The sequence below is a fragment of the Stenella coeruleoalba genome (assembly GCF_951394435.1).
Source record: "Stenella coeruleoalba genome assembly, chromosome: 16".
Lineage (NCBI taxonomy): Eukaryota > Metazoa > Chordata > Mammalia > Artiodactyla > Delphinidae > Stenella > Stenella coeruleoalba.
The window spans coordinates 73,843,790-73,862,306 of NC_137162.1; the positions used below are offsets into that span (position 1 = coordinate 73,843,790).

The 18,517-nt window shown below is 39.9% G+C and overlaps 1 protein-coding gene across 8 annotated transcripts in view; it reads right to left on the reverse strand.

Moving 5' to 3' along the window:
* Positions 1-18,517, reverse strand: part of CSGALNACT2 (chondroitin sulfate N-acetylgalactosaminyltransferase 2) — a 50,316-nt gene that overhangs the window by 7,111 nt on the left and 24,688 nt on the right. The window contains exons 4-7 of one of the 8 annotated variants that reach the window (XM_079900982.1): positions 17,759-17,860; positions 14,326-14,504; positions 12,400-12,494; positions 1,816-1,897 (exon numbers count right to left, since the gene is read on the reverse strand). In XM_079900982.1, the coding sequence (XP_079757108.1) occupies positions 1,816-1,897; positions 12,400-12,494; positions 14,326-14,504; positions 17,759-17,860 (458 nt within the window). The other 7 variants (XM_079900988.1, XR_013824396.1, XM_079900983.1 and 4 more) reach the window with 7 other exon arrangements.

An 18,517-nucleotide genomic window follows, 5' to 3' on the forward strand; every position in this document is an offset into this window, starting at 1 on the left:
CTGGTGGCGCAGTGGTTGAGAGTCCGCCTGCCAAAGCAGGGGACACAGGTTCGTGCCCCGGTCCGGGAAGATCCCACATGCCGTGGAGCGGCTGGGCCCGTGAGCCATGGCTGCTGGGCCTGCGCGTCCGGAGCCTGTGCTCTGCAACGGGAGAGGCCACAGCGGTGAGAGGCCCACGTACCGCAAAAAATAAATAAATAAATAAATAAAGACATGTAAAACAATGTTTAAAAAAAAAAAAAAAAAAAACAACCATTATAAATATGTTCGAAGAATTAAAAGAAATCATGCTTAAAGAAGTAACAAAGTAAGATGACAACGTCTCATCAAGAAGAGAGTATTAATAAAGAGATAGAAATGAGATTCTAGAGTTAAAAAGCACAATAACTCAAATGAAAAATTCACTAGAGCAGCTCAACAGTAGATCTGAACTAACAAACGAAGAATCAGTGAACCTGAAGATAGATCAATTGAGATTATGCAATACAAAGAGGAAAAGAATGAAGAAAAATGAACAGTCTCAGAGAAATGTGGGACACCATTAACTGCTCCAACATGTATCTAATAGAAATACAAGGAAAAAACAATGAGAAAGGAGCAGTGAGAAATAACAGAGGTCAGAAGGCAGTGATGTATCCTTACTATTTTATTAAGCAAGAAATCAGGGAAAAAGGCATTAGTCTCATGTAATAGTCTTTTTTATTACTATTTGCTGATTTTCCATCATTTGTTACAGAGATAAAAAGACAAGGTGGAGGACTTCCCTGCTGGCACAGTGGTTAAGAATCCACCTGCCAATGCAGGGGACATGGGTTCGAGCCCTGATCAAGATCCCACATGCCGTGGAGCAACTAAGCCCGTGTGCCACAACTACTGAGCCCGTGTGCTGCAACTACTGAAGCGTGCACATCTAGAGCCTGTGCTCTGCAACAAGAGAATCCACCACAATGAGAAGCCTGTGCACCGCAACGAAGAGTAGCCCCTCCTCGCTGCAACTAGAGAAAGCCCACGCACAGCAACGAGGACCCAACATGGCCAAAAAAGAAAAAAAAAAAGACAAGGTGTAGGAATTTCCAAAACAAATGGCTGATTATAAAAATGAAGGTAAGATGGACCTAAAAAATACACAAAATATATTCTATTAAAAAATATATATACCATGTATTCTAACACGTTGTGGAAAGGTAGCCCCTGAATGAATCAGGAGACATGGAATGAATGAATCAGGTTTCAGCCTGCTTCCTTAAACTAAGCTCTGATACTTTAATTTTTGCTGGGTGAGACTAAAGGTACAGTGGGGCAGGTAGCTTAGATGAGATCCTTCATGGTTAGCTTTGGTTTAGGAGAGTGGATAACTAAGCCAGTGATTCCAAGTTCCCCACTCCAACTTCAACGAGAGCTAGAAAGGTTAGGTGTTTTCCCATTTGTTTTAAATACTGGGATTTTGCATTATGTTCAAGAAATCCGTGGTTTCCTCTCCAAGTAAAAAATATGAAAGCCCTTGGACTAGATAACCCAACATTATTTCTAGCTGTAACAATTAATGAGTACACCACCAAAGCCAGGTACAGATCTTTTGTAAGGGTACTCGAAACAACTGCAAATATGGGTATTTTATTTTATCATTATGACCTCATTTTTCTATTCAAAGACACTAATTATAAGCTCACTTTGCCTTTCATATTTCCAGACTCTTCAGCTTATCTCAGACATTCAAAATTTAATAGGAAAACATTTACATCTGAGACCTTTTAGAAAAATGCCATATTACAGTATATACCTAAAGTCCTATCCTTAAATGTAAGGTATACTTACCAATGGTCAGGAAATCTGATCGATACTGACAAGTCATTCCAAAGCCAAAATCTCGCCAAAAGCCAGAATCCTTTTTGTGAACCTTAAGTTTAAAAAACAAAATTCAATTTAATCCCTCAAAAACTAGAAGTAGTTTCAATCAACAATGAAACAAATTAAAATATTTTCCAAATAATACTTTTTCCTGGCATTTATGTGACTGATAATGGATCAGATGCCTTTATATTACTAAATCCTTACAAAACCAACAAAAATACAGTAATCCCCATGAGCACAGGATTCTTGCTACTTCTTTTTTGTTGTTTTGTTTTGTTTTATGAATTTTGTTTTATTTTACTTTTTTTATACAGCAGGTTCTTATTAGTTACCTATTTCATACAAATTAGTATGTGTATGTCAATCCTAATCTCCCAATTTATCCCACCACCACTGCCCCACCCCCTACCCTGCTGTCCCCACTTGGTGCCCATACTTTTGTTCTCTACTTTCAATTTAATTTGTTCAAACCTTGTAGAAGGTGCAAGCTGAGGTTACTAACAATCAAAGAATTTGATGCCTGACCTCAGGGGGCTTACATTCTGTTTAAGGAGGACACCAGTTGCACAAGCACATACCGTAATACACTGATCACTTCTACACAGTAGACCTTATTTGGTGCCTGGCCAGCATCCATTCCCCTACCGCTTTCCTAACTGTGTACAGTTTTGCTCTGGTAATTACCTGGCCCCATGCAGTCCATGAGTTTCAGGGACGCTCCTTCCACTGGCAGCGTCAGACTGGGCCGTGAGCAAGCTACACCAGTGAGACGGTCTCACCCTACTCACTTAGGAACTGATTAGGCATTAGACAAAGTTCAGGTCAACATGCTAAAACAGGAGGGCTATTGGGAACTTTGGAAAACAAAGCCCCCTCATTCTTCTGAGAGCTACTAGAAAAGACACTTGCTCTCTTTGGATGGTGTACGGCAGGAGTAAGCAACTACCACCTGGCTTTGCAAATAACTGTATTGGAACAAAGCCACACTCATTTGTTTACAAATTGTCTATGGGTATTTTTGTGGTACAATGGCAGAGTTATTAAATAGTTGGAACAGGGACTGTATGGTCTGCAAAACCTAAAATATTTTCTATGTGGCTCTTTACAGAATAAGTGTGTCAACCCCTGGTGTAGGGTATAGATGAGAAGTTTGGAACTGCTGCAGTCCTTTCCCACCATGAGGGAAACCAGTTTTAAAATGGAGCAGTCACCACTGAAGTCCAAGCAGAGAAAGAAAAAGAAAATCAGAGCTTTGATGACACTGCACCTGCAGAACGAAGTAAAAGTTGAAGCTTGATAAACCTCCTTTTAAAATTCATACATTCAACAAGTGTTTAATCTGTTGGACTTGGTTTTGGGAGCTGGGACCCAGCAGGGAACAGAGGTGACAAAATCCCTGCTACCACAGAGCCTCCATTTTGATGGGAAAATAACCAATAAATAAATATAGGTCTCAGGTGGTGACACATGCTGGAAAGAAAGATGCCGTAGGCTAAAAAGAGAGCAAGATAGAAAGCCTATTTTAGATATAATGGCCACAAAAGGCCTCTATGAGGAGGTAATGTTTGAGCAGGGACCCTACTGAAATCAGGGAGTGGGCTATGCAAATATGTGGAGATCATTCCAGAAGCATGTACAATGGCTCTGAGGGAGGAGCTCACTTGGAGTGTTTGAGAAACAGTAAAGAAACAACTGTGGCAATAGCTCAGAAAACAAGGGCAAGAAGAATGAGGCCCCAGGTCAAGAAACAGCTATTACATTTTCCAAACATAAGTGGTATTACAGTATTTTGATAGGCTTATGGCAATGATCTAGAAGAGGCAAAATGTTAGGATAGGAGAGAGTGAAGAATGGCTGAGGGGCGCCCTTGTTTAGGCATGAGGGATGAGCTCCGTGTAGTTCACTACAAAAGGACGAGCTGGCCTTAGGAAGGAATGTGGCAGTTCCTCCACTGGGACTGGAGAGAGGCTGAGAATGGGATACAGAGCCAGTGAGGCCGATGGATCTCATGACAGGAGAATAAGGAAGTGAACATCCGACTGCTTCTCTTTTCTAAATGAAACACATACGTGGAGAGTGAGGAGTGGTGAGGGCTGCTGGGAGGCGTGAGAAGGATAGTGTGGCGGGCTTGGAGGACAAAGAGTGGGTGGACTAGGGTAAGGCACAGGATTTCAGGGCAGTCTGGGACTCCTGAGGCCTGTGGTCACGTTTAAAGCTATGCTGTGTAGTGGGACTGTGTCTCTCTCACTCTCCACATTCTGCTGCTCTGGGGCCGGGTTGACAGAGTTGTCCTTAACCAGGTTAGGGTTCTAAGAGAAAACACTGGAAGGAGTGAGGGATGAAGGAGGTGAGTGTATGGCAAAAAAGAGGCTGTGGATAACAGCTGACAATGGAATCTGAGTTGGGTAAGGAGGGAAATGAGGATATGGATGTGAGGAGGGTGACAGAGAGGAGAGAGACAGGCACCTCACCCAACCTGCAGCATTCTGAGACAGCTTCCTCCAAGAAATGAAGTTAGAGCTGGGATCTGAGAGATAAGTAGGAGTTAGTTAAGTGAAAGATGTGCTGGGAGAAAGTTCCAGGCAAAGGAACAGTTTACGCAAAGGCCTGTGATGGAAGAGAGCACTGTGGGTGAAAGATGGTGGGACTAAACACTGGGATCAGAAGTAGAGGTGCCCATAAATGTGGAGCAGGGCTCAGGAAACTTTTATAGAGAACTGGACAGTAAATATTTTAGGCTCTGCAGAACACAGAATCTCCGTCTCAACTACTCAACTCTGTCACTGTAGTGTGAAAGCAGTCATTAACAATTAAATAATCAAATGAACACGTTGTGTTCCAAAAAACTTTAAGGCCACTGAAATTTGAATTTCATATAATTTTCATGTGCCATGAAATATTATCCTTTTAAAAATACTTTTCAACCATTCTTAACTCATGGGCCATTCAAAACTAGGCAGCAGGCCAGATCTGGCCTGCAGGCCACAGACTGCTGACCCCTGGCCTAGAGGGATCAGCAGGGCCACATCGGAGAGAACTACGTGTGCCTGGTCACATGGTTTGGGCTTTATCCTAATGGTAATGGGGGTTCTCTGAAGAGTAGGAGCAAAAGGAGTAATGTGATCAGATGATGTTTTTGGAAGATCATTCTGGATGATAAGGGAGAAGAGATAAGGAGAGAGAAGAGGTAAGAAGGCAAGAATGGAGTCAGTGAGGCTGGTTAAGAGGCAACAGTTATAATCTGGGGATAAGAGGCTGGTGGTATAGACTGTCATGGTATGTCCAGAAAGAAAAAAAATTTGATGGGATGTAGAAAAGATTTAGGACACAGAATTGACAGAAGTCAGCAAGTGACTCAATGGGCAGGAGCAGGGGATGAGACGGAAGGATCATCCAAGGATGACAGCAGACTGTTGTCCTGACAATGGGTATGTGACGGTACATCCCCCACAAGAGCAGGAGCACGGGGCTGGGGGCAGGGGAGGACCAGCCCAGAGATGGATGATGTGGAGCTAGGTTCTGCACACAGTGAATTTCAGTGATCTGTAGGGCAACCACAGACTGGAAATTCTTGCAGATAGCAGGAATATAGGAATATACAGGTCTGTAGAGGAGGCAGCTTTTGAGAAGAGTGGGACAGTCTGAAAAAGCTGCTGTGCAGAATGGGAGAACCACTCTGGAAAACAGAATGAGCCAGGCAGTACTGAGAACTTGGCTCAAGTAGGAGCTAATAAATGAAATACAAATTTTCCTTTAACATTTGGTGGGGGGTGGAAGGCTTCTTCCTGAGGGCAGGACTTTTTGTTAATTTTGCTCGCTATTAATTTTGCTCACCGCTATATCCCTAGTACCTAGAACAATGCAAGGCACAGGATAGGCTTTCAATAAATACTTGTTAAATGAATAAATAAATTTATAGAGGCATAAGTTTTGTGGCAAAACCAAGAGTGGGCTCTAATATTCTTATCTCCTTTGTCAAAAATATATAATATATATAATCCTGGTGCAAAGTATTAAAACATCCACTCTGACATTTCTACCCCAGGCCAATTCTGATTTTATAAATATTATGACTTCATTTATAACTTTAGTTTCTTTAAAAATTCTTCAAATATTATCAGACTTGGGGAAAAGAGTCATTGGTTTTGTTTGATTTTTAAATCAGCACATTTTCACTGAGGAAAAGTAGAAGGAAACTCATATTGTCTACAATCCCTGATTGTTAACATTTTGTTGCATTTTACTCTTTCTCCTAAGCATGTGGGAGATGCAGCGATCCACACATAACCTACATCTCCAGCCCTCAGCTGCTCACAGATGGCAGGTCCACGAATCCCCCTGGCAACTTGGCATTTTCCCTTGGATGTCTGATAACCAACACACACCTACCATGCTCAAATTGAAGTCCTGATCTCTCCTCTTGCCACTCCTGTCTTTCCCTCACTCTCCACATCTAATCTACCAGCAAGTTCTGTCAGTTCTGTTTCTAAATCATAGCCAAACCTTTCTCCACAATCACCATCCTCACCCAAGCCACAGCACCGCCCCTGGTCTACTGCAAAAGCCTAACTGGCTACTTGCAGCTAGAGCCACACACAATCCATTCTCCAAAGAACCAAAACTCCCAAGGTTTTCTATCACACTTACATAAAATTCAAACCCCTTACAGGGGTATAGCAAGCTCTACATGACCTGGCCCAGCTCTGTGCCCACTCGCCCCCTGTGCTCCAGCCACCTTAGGAAATCTACTAGCTGTCTTTCTGCCTGGCACTGCCTTCCCCAGTCACTGTGTAGCAGGTTCCTTCCTTTCATTTGGAAGCCCCTCCAACAGCCCCATCTCAGAGAGGCCTTTCTGACCCAACGCAACACAGATACCACCTAATCACTCTTCACAACGCAGCCTGTTTTAATGATCTGCATGGTATGTGTTAATTGATTTTATTTTCTGTCTTTTCCTACCAGACTAAAGATTCTTGTGAACAACAATCACGTCTGTATGGTTCTACGTGCTGGGGTTACAGCGGTGAATAATGGCTGGCACAGAATGGACGTTCACTATTTGATGAATTAATATAACAGAGTGGAGACTATGGAGCCACACTGCCCGGGCTCCTGGCCCCATCCTGGCCAGCTGTGCATTAGGGGAGGGGCACTCATCCATGCACAGCTGTCTCCTCATCTGTAAAACAGGGGTAATAATAGTACCCACCTCAAAGGTTGTTACAGGATTAAATGAGTTAACGTGTATAAAAAACAGCACAGTACCTTGCACAAACAAAAGGGTACATAAAAAAACACTAGCTATTACAGCATTAAAATATTTAAAATATATATACACCATTTACCATTTTTTAACTTCACATTTACCTCTACATTTACACTGTTGTATTTATTTCCATTTCATGAACACTTTCCTCTTGACACACAACATTCACCACAGTATATACTATAATTCAATTTATCATTTTATTATTAGAGTTTTGCTTGCTTTCAATCTTGTCAATATTATGCATATTGCTACTCTACACCTCTGATTATTTCCTCAGGAGAGACTCCTGGGAGCGGAAATTATTGGATCAGAGGGATGAACCTGTTTGAAAACTCCTGACCCAGAAAGCTCACCTGCATTCCCACACCACTGGCAGGGACGGAGGAGCCCCTACCCCACCAGCCTCACTCACATGGCTGTTTTTCAAAACAGCGATTTCACGGCAGAAGAAAAGTATTGCACTGCTGTTTTAATGCATTCTTAGTAAGAATGACTATTTAAATATGTTTACTGTGAATTATTATCAAATGCCTTTTAACTATTTTTTTTCCTATTTGGTGTATTTCCTATTTACTTCTAATACAACTTTAAACATTATGGAGAGCAAACTTTTGTCTTATGCTTTTTAAGTGAGAATAATGAAGCTTAGAAAGGTTAAATAAATTGCAATGGTTACAAACTGGTGAAACTACAACTTGAAATGGAAGTACTTAAACTTATTTTTCTATACAACATCTTAGAATGAATCCACTTTCAAATCATTCTTCGCCCACATCCTCCCAAACCAGACAAGAAAATTCGCTCTTCACCCTCATAGGCTGAGTCCATTTTGCACTTCTTCTGGTTTGTTTTTCCAAGTAAAATTTTTTATAAATAAACTTTTTATTTTGAAATAATTTCAGATTTACAGAAAAGTTGCCACATAGTAAAGAGTTCCCATATACTTCTCTTGTAGCTTTAGCTTCCCCTAAATGTTCTTATCTTACACCGTTGTGGTACATTTGTCCAAACTAAGAAACCAACAATGGTACATTACTATTAACTAACGGCAGACTTTATTTGGATTCCACCAGTTTTTCCTTTAATGTCCTTTTTTCTGTTCTAGGATCCAGTCCAGGCGACCACATTGCATTTGGTGTTATGTCTCCTTAGTCTCCTGAGAAATTGTGACATTTTCTCAGTCTTGTTTTTGATGATCTTGACAGTTTTGAGGAGTAATGGTCAGGTATTTTATAGGATGTCCCTCAATTTGGGTTTGTCTGAAGTTTTTCTCATAATTAGGCTGGGGTTATAGGTTTTTGGAAGAAAGACCACAGGGGTGAAGTGCCTTTCTTGTTACATCATATGAGGGGGTACATGACAAGACTAGTAATGTTAACCTTCATTACTTGGTTTAAGGTGGTGTCTGCCAGGCTTTCTCTGTTGAAACCTACTAGTTTTTCTTTTTTCATACTTGTTTCTTTGGAAGTGAGTCACCTAGCTCCACCTTCTGGAAAAGGGAGTATCTACAAGTTATTTAGAATTTGGTAGGGAAGATCTGTCTCTTTTCCCCCTAATCTAATCAACCTATCGATCTATCCAGTTCATTCATTATTATTACTTATTTACTCACTCACAAATTTATTTATATCAGTATGGACTCATGGATATTTATTTTATTCTAGTGTTATAATCCAGTACTAGGTTATTTATTTTGTTGCTCAAATTGTTCCAGCTTTGCCACTGGGAGCCCTTTCAGGCTCGTGTCCCTCTGACATATCCTCATCCTTTTGTTGTTTGAATATCTCCTTACTTTCTAGAGCTACAAGATGCTCCAGGCTCCTCTATTTCCTGTCCCAGCACTAAGATCTGGGAGCTGGGTATGCCTTTTACTCTAAAGATGTCACTGCTTCTGGGTCTCTTGGGACAGAGTTAGGTCATACATGTATGTATACCATGTATATACCCTTTGACTTTTTAATCCTAAATTGCTATTAACTTCTTTTTTATTATGTGTTTCATCAACAACTATTTAAAGAAACTAAAGTTTTACTAGGTTCTTGCTGTTGTTGACCACTTTTTAAAAATAATTTATTTTAAATAAAAATTTTTTTGGTTGCATTTAAATAAAATTTTTTGGCTGCATTGGGTCTTTGTGGCTGCTCAGAGGCTTTTCTCTAGTTGTGGCAAGCAGGGGCTACCCTTTGTTGTGGTGCGCAGGCTTCTCCACTGCGGTGGCTTCTCTTGTTGGGGAGCACGGGCTCTAGGTGCATGGGCTTCAGCAGTTGTGGCACTCAGGCTCAGTAGTTGTGGCTCACGGGCTCTAGAGCACAGGCTCAGTAGTTGTGGTGCACGGGCTTGGCTCTGCAGCATGTGGGATCTTCCTGGACCAGGGTTCGAACCTGTGTCCTCTGCATTGGCAGGTGGATTCTTAACCACTGCGCCAGCCCCTGACCACTGTTTTATTCTCAGGTCTTCCTCTTTCAATGTGCTCATTCTCATTCTGCTGAATTAGAAAAGGTCTGTGAGAAATAACCTCTGAGCTCTTCAGTGTTCAAAAATGTCTATTTTGCCCTCAAATAAGTCAAATATGGATTCTATAATCGAAGTTATTTTTCTTCAGAATTTTCAAGGTATCATTTTATTATCTTCTAATACCAATATTATCATGAAGGCCGTGAGTGCCAACCTATTATTCCTTGGTAGACAAGCTAGGTTTTGCTATTTTTGGCGTCTCTGGAAACTATTAGGATTGTCCCTTGACTTCTGTTCTCAAATGCCAGAAGACTTATCTTTTCTTAGTTCTTTGAAGTTTTCTTCTATTTCCTCCCCTCTCTATTCTCTTTTCTTTCTCTTCTGGAACTCCTATTAAACAATCTGGGAGCTTCTGAATTGATTTCCCACATCTCAGTTTTTCTCTCACATTGTCTCTTGGCCTGTCTGCCAGTTTATAAACTATTTCAACTGTGACCATCTGCTATTCAGCCCATTTACTGAGTTTTATATTTCACAATTTCCAAGTTCTGACTCTATTTTTAGCAACAAATAGTTTTACAAAATCAACATTTTCTCTAATTTCCTTAAACATATATTTAAAGTTGTTTTCTACCTGTATTCATATTCTCATACGTTAATTTTTCTATTTATTAAAATTTGGTGCCTCTTTCATTGTGTTCGCTTCCCTCAAATGTTTGGCTAGCTGTGGTTAGCTGCCACTCATTTTTGTTTCAAAAATCATTGTTCAAACACCCCTGGTTCTTAGCTATGATTACAGGGGTCTATCTCCAGCAATAGTGAAGGAGGGGCTAAACGTGGTCTTGGGCAAAATGTGCCAATGACGGCTCACCTCTGGAGTCTGGGGCTCCCTATCCACCCTACAACTCAGTATTCCTAGGACCCTACCCTGCCTTTCTAGCTCCAGGGACCACACACACTGCCTCAGCCTGTAGGTCAGTGCCTGTGATGCCTGCTGTTCAGCACAACTTCCAGAGAAGCACAGATACTCTACCACTCCCTGTCTTCTATGAGCTCAGAGGATGCAAGGCAGCCCCATCTTCAGTGTTGTCCTGAATATGTTCCAGACTGTTCTCTCCTCCATTAATCAACCCTATGACAACTATTGTCATCTTACAGAAATTTCTCAAAATTTAGATCTCCTAATGGCACTTCTCTCATTCTCCAATACGAATATGCCTTTTTATTTTTAATAATTCACTTCTACAAAGGATTTACGGTGTCAGATAGGGCAGATGTAGATGCTCAGTTTGCCACTTTGACCCCATTTGTATCTATATTCCTAAGTAATACTGGCCTACAGATAAGGTAGAAGTGTGTGTGTGTGTGTGTGTGTGTGTGTGTGTGTGTGTGTGTGTGTGTGTGTTTATGTATACATGCTTTGCCAGGGGTTGATATGAAGATAATGCTGGCCTCTTAAAATATATTAAGTAGATCATATGGCACTAATATTATCTGTTCTTTGAAAGTTTGGAAAAACTTACCAGTGAAACATATCTACGTATCTGCAGGTTAAATGTTTGATAACTGTTCTAATATTTTAAATTGCTCTTCATCTCTTCAGAGCTTCCATCTCTTTTATTTATAAAATACTAACATGAGCTTTTATAAAATATTAACATGAGGGACTTCCCTGGTGGCCCAGTGGTTAAGACTCCATGCTTCCAATGGAGGGTGTGTGGGTTTGATCCCTGGTCAGGGAACTAAGATCCCGCATGCTGTGCAGTGCAGCCAAAAATAAAATAAAAGTACAAAAAAAAAATTTACATGAATTTAGTTCATTCTAATATTTTATAAACTCTCAAATCTTTCCTTTTATTTAGAATTTTTAAAACTTACTATATGAAATAGATTTCTCTTAATGTTTTCTTATTCTAATTTTGTACGTTGTTGTTTTCTATTTTACCCTGAATCTGCCCACTTTATGATTACATTTTTTCTGCACATAAAGAATAAGCTCCTATATTTGTCAATCTATTATTTTTGGTTCATTAATTTCCACCTTTATCTTTATTTCTTTCCTGGAGTTACTTTTCACTTTTTAAACATGTTAAATTGTCTTCTTAGTTCATTTGTTTCCTTTTTGTTCTTAATGTTAACAATAAAAGATTAGGCTAAATGCAATATAGTATCCTGGACTGGATCCTGAAACAGAAAGAGGAGGTGTAGTAGAAAAACTGGTGAAATCCTAATAAAATCTATAGTGTAGTTAGCAGTAACTTACCAATGTTAATTTCTTAATTTTGACAAATGAACCATGGCTATGTAAGATGTAAACAATAGGGGAAACTGGGTGAAGTACAGGAACTCTCTATACTATCTTTCCAACTTTCCTGTAAATCTAAATTATTCCACATGTTTATTTAAATTTTTTTCAAAACTTTTGTAACTTTGTCAATAACTGTAAGTTCTGATATATGGCACTCCCATTCCAAGACTAAGTAATTTCCCATAGTATATTATTCCTTCTTATTTATTTAGTAGTTTTAATTTCCAGTTAGTAAGGTTTCTAAAATTAAAATTTATTTTTAGTATTACTAAAAATAAGTTGGTAGAAATGACCGTACAGTTTTCACAATCTAGAACTTGAATTTTTCTCTGTAGCCTAAACTTTTCTGCCCATCCCCAACCCCCCTGCCACACTTTATGGAGGGGGTACACTATGAAAGTGTGTTCATAGTAACTACAGTTTTTAATTGAAACTATGTTTTCTGTTTGTGAAACAAACATAAAGGAACCAGGCAAGGATCTCTGAGACTTTTCATAACCGATAGTAAGAATCTTACCAGCTGCTGTTCCACAGGCGGGGGCACATCCAGATTGGCATAAACAATGGCAGGGTTGTAAAGACTAAACACCACAGGGTAAAACACCTTCTTACCTATAAATTAAAATATGTTTACATCACAAAAAGAAGTAATAAAATAAAGCATTGATCTTTATTGCAGTAAAGTCTTTACTACGACTTCGTTAAAGTGTTTCTTTGTTACATATGATGATCTTATTTTATTAATATTGTATTTTATCAATGTTCAGGTTACTGAAACCTCATGTTGATGAACATGATGATGATTTTATAACATATCAGTAAGTTTGGCTATGAAACTATAACCTTGCAAAAGAACAGAGAAAAAAAGACTAAAGGGTGCTTTATTCCCTTTTGACATGTTTATTCCCTTTGACTCTGGGGCGATGCACAAAAGCATTCTCTCACCTGTTCTGAGATGAACCATTTATTAATCATTATGTCATCGAATTAGCAGTAACAGATGTAGGTTAACCTCTGACAATCACCAAGAAACTTAGAAACTTCTGTTAAACTCACCCTTCAAAATGAATCATAAAAACAGTGAATCCAAAGGATATTGTATAATGGATACATAAATAATAATTAGAATATAGAACTGCAGACAGATCTAAACAAGATTTGGAAAACTTGGGAAGATTGAGTTAAAAATACATGATGTGGGGTTCCCTGGTGGCGCAGTGGTTGAGAGTCCGCCTGCCGATGCAGGGGACACGGGTTCGTGCCCCGGTCCGGGAAGATCCCACATGCCGCGGAGCGGCTGGGCCCGTGAGCCATGGCCGCTGAGCCTGCGCGTCCGCAGCCTGTGCTCCACAATGGGAGAGGCCACAACAGTGAGAGGCCCGCATACCGGAAAAAAAAAAAAAAAAAAACCCACAAAAAATACATGATGTAATAGCCCCCTCAAAAGGCCTTGTCATTAGCATTCAGATTGTTAGCACTGAAGGGACCCTTTAAGGCTAACTAACTAGCCCATCTCCTCTCAACAGAGATCCCCTTGCTGAGACTGGCCTCAATCAGACGTGATAATATGTAGCACTCAGAAATTGTCAAGGACCCTGTAAGTAATGTGGCAGTCTTTTTATTACAAGATCCCCAGCAGATGTTCATCTCATCTTCATTAAAACCCACTTAGGGAAGAGGAGCTCAATTTCCCAGAGGCAAATCTATTTCTTTTACATTAAGGAAATAATGTAAAATATATATAAAATATGTATTTTTGCCTGGTAAAAAAAAAGGTAAATCTAACCCTCATTTACCCACTTGACTCTCAGGGAGTTCCTGACAACCATCCCTAACCAAATTGATTAATAAGAAGATAATAATTTGTACGATATGAGTAGTTCTATATAAAAAAACATTTACTATGAGATTTTTTTAATATAGAAAACTTCCTTTTCACATTTAAAATAATATTTGATATATAAAAATGTTATTTGCTCTTAACATTTTCAAAAAATATGTACAACATAAAACAAAGTATAGTAATCATCCCAAAATGCACAGTCCGAAGACCAAGCACCATCTGTATCTAGACCTCTGCGTGACTGCATGCCTGCATTTGTGTTGGCACCACCTGCCTGAGGTAGAGTGCTTCTGAATCTCACACATCACACTATCACTTTGCTCTTTTTTGATGGGTGCTACTTCCTTCTTGTCAATTTCAAGATTTATTTCTTTGCATTTGTTTATTTGAATCCAAATGTATACAATGGAATCTGGCCATAACAGAACAAGGGGTATGAACTTCTTCAGAGGGGCAAATTTTCACTTTTCTACTTAATATTCCAGCTAAATTACACCAAATATAACCTTTAAAAAACATAATTAACTTGATTCAAAATATGGGATGTGCTGACATTGTTCTAAATTCTACACTCAACCCACCTACTAACATTTTACCCACCTGGCTCAGCATTTAACCGGCAGCTGTTAAGGAATTCGGCTGAGAAATATATATCAACATCGCAGAAAAACATCAAGACCTCTCCCTTGTCCCAAGCTCGGGCACCCACATTTAGTCCTCGTCCACGATTAAATTCTTCATTCAATGAGACCAAGGTGTAATTGTGAAAATTAGACTCACTATGAGGAAAGCACATACAACGAACGGTAAGCCCCACTTAAAGCTGACTCTCTAAACGCAACTTACAAAATATATTTTACCTTCAGGTATTTATTATGTTGGGTCTACATTCATATAAGGAAAGACAATGATCAGTTTCATGTGTATGATCATCATCAGGGACAGACAGTCAACTAAATGCCCACATTTGAGGCAACATGCTAGTGATGTGAAGTTAATAAGTGTTGAGGGGCCACTACTCTTCAGGATCTTAAAAACCTATTAGGGAGGTAAGAAATATACACACGGAAAAACAGCATAATATTTGGTAATAAATAATGCAATCCACATGAATGATACATACAAAGAGTGCTCTTCTCTCTAGTTCTTCAGATCTTTGCTCAAATGTCCCCTTATCAGAGGGATCCCCTCATGCTACATGTGAAGTAGCCCTGATCTCCCTTTTCTTTAATCTCTATTCCCTTGCCCAGCTTTGTTTTCCTCAGTACCACCAGACATGTTTGTTTGAGTGTCTCCCACTAGAATGTAAGCTCCATGAGAGCAGGGATTTTGTTTTGTTCATTACAACGCCCCTCAAAGGGTAGGAGTTCAATAAATACTTTCTGAATGAATGAATGAACAGCAGTTCTGAGGAAAAAAGATTGCTTTTGTCTGAAGTAGTTAGAGAAGACGTTAGAAACAGAATTTAAGTTATGCCTTAGTTAAAATCCTGAATTCAGTGGTGAGTGTAAAGGTCATTCCAATTAATTATTCTCAAAGGCAAGGAGGTAAGAAAGTAGAAAGCTTTTTAAAGAACAGGAATCAGACAAGTCAAACTGGAACACAGGGATTCTAAAATGGAACAATGAGAGAAGACCAGAAAAGGGTCAGACTAAGGAGTACCTTCCATGAGAAGTTGAAGAACTTGGTCAGTGTTCTAAAGTCAAGGAGGAGTCAGGGTCTTTCCACCAGGGCAGTGGTTTATCACAGCCAAGTCCATGCACCCACAGCATCAGAATTCCCCGGGAACAGGTCAGAAATACATATTCTCAGGCCCCACCCCAGGACCCTGAATCAGATACTAGGGGAGGAGCTGAGCATCTGCGTCTCTCCTGGGACAAGTCACTCCAGGTTACTGATGTTAAAGTTGGAGAACTGCTGCACTAGGGAACTGCTGGATCAAAAAAGGAACATTTTTAAAAGATTACTCTTAAAATAGTATAGAATGGGAAATGGAGAGACTGAAGCAAAGACTCAAACAGTGCATGGAGTGGACTCCAAGTACTCTGAGTGCCCATGCCTCCCCCGCCCCCTTTATAGGTTGTAAATCTCTCCCTTCTTTTGGGGAAGCTGCTGATCACCACCTCACACTCCCAGCACCAAGTGGAGGAACTAATCACAGAATACCCCAACCACAGTAATTTCCTAGGGGCAAGGACCAGACTCAAGCTGGGCTAATCAAAATACCCCCACCCCACCTGGCCATAGTGACTGGCTCAAGAGTGGGCAAAAGTCCTTCCCTGGGATTCTCTCAACTGGATCTGGGAGAAAGCTCTTTCCTCTCTGATGGCAAAGCTGAGAAGATGTGAGCCCAGAGCCGCCAACAGCCATATACCTCACATGTGGAAGAAGCCAATCTGCAACAGGAGAATGAAGTCAACATGCAGAGAAAAACAGACAAGAAGACAAGAGAATTCTGATGGTATTCAAGTCTCTGGTCCCAGTCCCTAAGATACCAAAGCTGTTTTGGTTTTCTTCTCATTAATTTGGTTATAATAATCCCTTTAATTCTGGGAGTTATCCAAGATTCTTCATAAAAGCTCCCATTTTCCTCAACCAAATTCAAGATAAGTTTCCATCATTTGCCACAGAGGAGTCTTGATTAATGCAGGGACAACTTCAGTAATACCAACGTGAGTCACTGGTACTTAGTAGGTGATCTGAAAATGGTAAGGAGGGAAGAGACAAAGGGAAGAAATGGAGGGAGGGGAGCGTGGGTTAGAGCGGTGGCAGCAGCAAGGAAAGGACAGAACAGAGGTCCTGTGCGGTGAGCAGAAACCGATTAATCAGAGGTAGAGAATGAGTGAAAGACGCTGGCCCTCAGACATCAAGCCCAGGGAATCATGAGAACCTTCGTCTGAACTGAAAGAGGGCCATCAGGAGGAGGAGCCAGTGAAGGCGGAGGAGGAGACAGTGTTTGTTTTTCCTACTACAATGCTGTGAGAGTCCCTTTGGGGTAGGGACTGCAACTCCCTCCTCTGTGCCCAGTCCTATCCCAACCACCCCAGTTAGACTCCCGAGCAGTGTACCTGGAACATAGTCGGTGGGACTCAATGAATGTTAGTTGAACGATTCGAGAAGAATGGCCGGCCAAAGCTGGACTCTTAGGGAATGGCCACAACTAGCAGAAAGGTAAAGAAGCAAGTAAAGGATACAGAGTTGATGTGGTCAGAAAAGTCAATCAACCTATATCTTACATTATAACATATCTACATTTACAAAATATTTACATTTTACAAACATCAGAGGAGAGGTTCAAGAAGGAAGTACTGGTTAGGTATCAAATGTAAGAAAGCAAAGAGGATGACAGAGAAAAGGCTGAATTTGGCAGTTAGGTCATAACTCTAGGCCCATAACTTAGAGATGAAAAGGCTGAGAAGCTACAGAATTAATAATGGAGTATTAAGGAATTACTAATTCATTCATTCAAACCTCTGAGCACCTACTGTGTGCCAGGTACTATATGAGTTGCTTGGTTAGATAGCTACTGTTTTGTGAGGTTCAGATGTGAAAGGACAGAAACCTAATAGCAGTTACTGGGTACTCTAGAGTCAGGCGGGGGTCTCTTAAGGATAGGGGAGACCTAAGCATCATTTGCAGGGTGAGAAGGAACTTAGGAAAATGGAAGGAAAGAAAAGTGGCAAGCAAGAGAGACAAGCTCAGGAGATGATATCCAAGTGAAGGGATTAGATTTAGAAAAAGGGAAAGAGTTCAAAACGAAGGAAATGGAAGAATAAATGGAGGCAAATATATACAAGGTGAGTGGGCCGCAGAGTGAGAGCACCCTAATCATGCCACACTGTCTAAGAGGTTAAGGGAAGATGAGTCATTTAGAGTGAACTTAGGGGTGAAATGAGGAACTTACTAGCACCACCACTCACATGCTCAGCCAACTTTTAATGGCAGCTATTCAAAATTATCCATTAAGTATCTGAAATTCTCATTCTTCTATTATTATATATAAAGGACTTCAATGTGGACATGGCTCACCAACCTTGTGACAGATTCTAGGATAGACTTGACTTTAGATAGTCCTTCTTTACCAAAATACACCACTGTGAGATGAATTCTCTTGTCCTGATGAATACATACATCCCTAACAGAATTGAAAAATAGAGTTCATTCAGGAAAATATACAAGGCACTACTTTCATTCAGAAAGCAATCACATGAAGCTTTAACAAGAAAACAAATGAAGCATTACTCATTTAGAATGAAATCACACAAAGCTTTAAGTAAATATAAAACTGGCAATATTGCTGAATTTTGCCATATTTCAAAACATTTTTGGAACTTTTGCTTTGGTATTGCCTTCAGAAGCAAATTATAAGCTACTCAAGGAAATAAGTTCAATCAGTTCAAAACCAAATAAATAAATAACTCAAGTTTGGGGTCAAGAGTTACTTTGTCTTCAGATTGGCTAATTAGAGAAATTATACTTATCATCAAGGAGTAAATATTTGTCATGATTGAGATTAGTAACTGTAAAGAATAATGTAGCATCTGAAGGTAATTCCAAAAAAGGCAATTAAAAAATGCTTTAGGAAATCAGATCTCAAGCGAGCAATTTCAAAAACGTAAAACTCATTTGGAAGCATGACTTCTAGATATTCTGCAACAGAACTGTGTTAACTTTTACATCCAACAACTTCAATGAGAACAAAGATTGGGACTACAAAGAATTAAAACTATCATATTAAAGTATTAAAAACATGGCAATTGTTCAATTAAAACAAAAAAGTAAAACTTTCCTC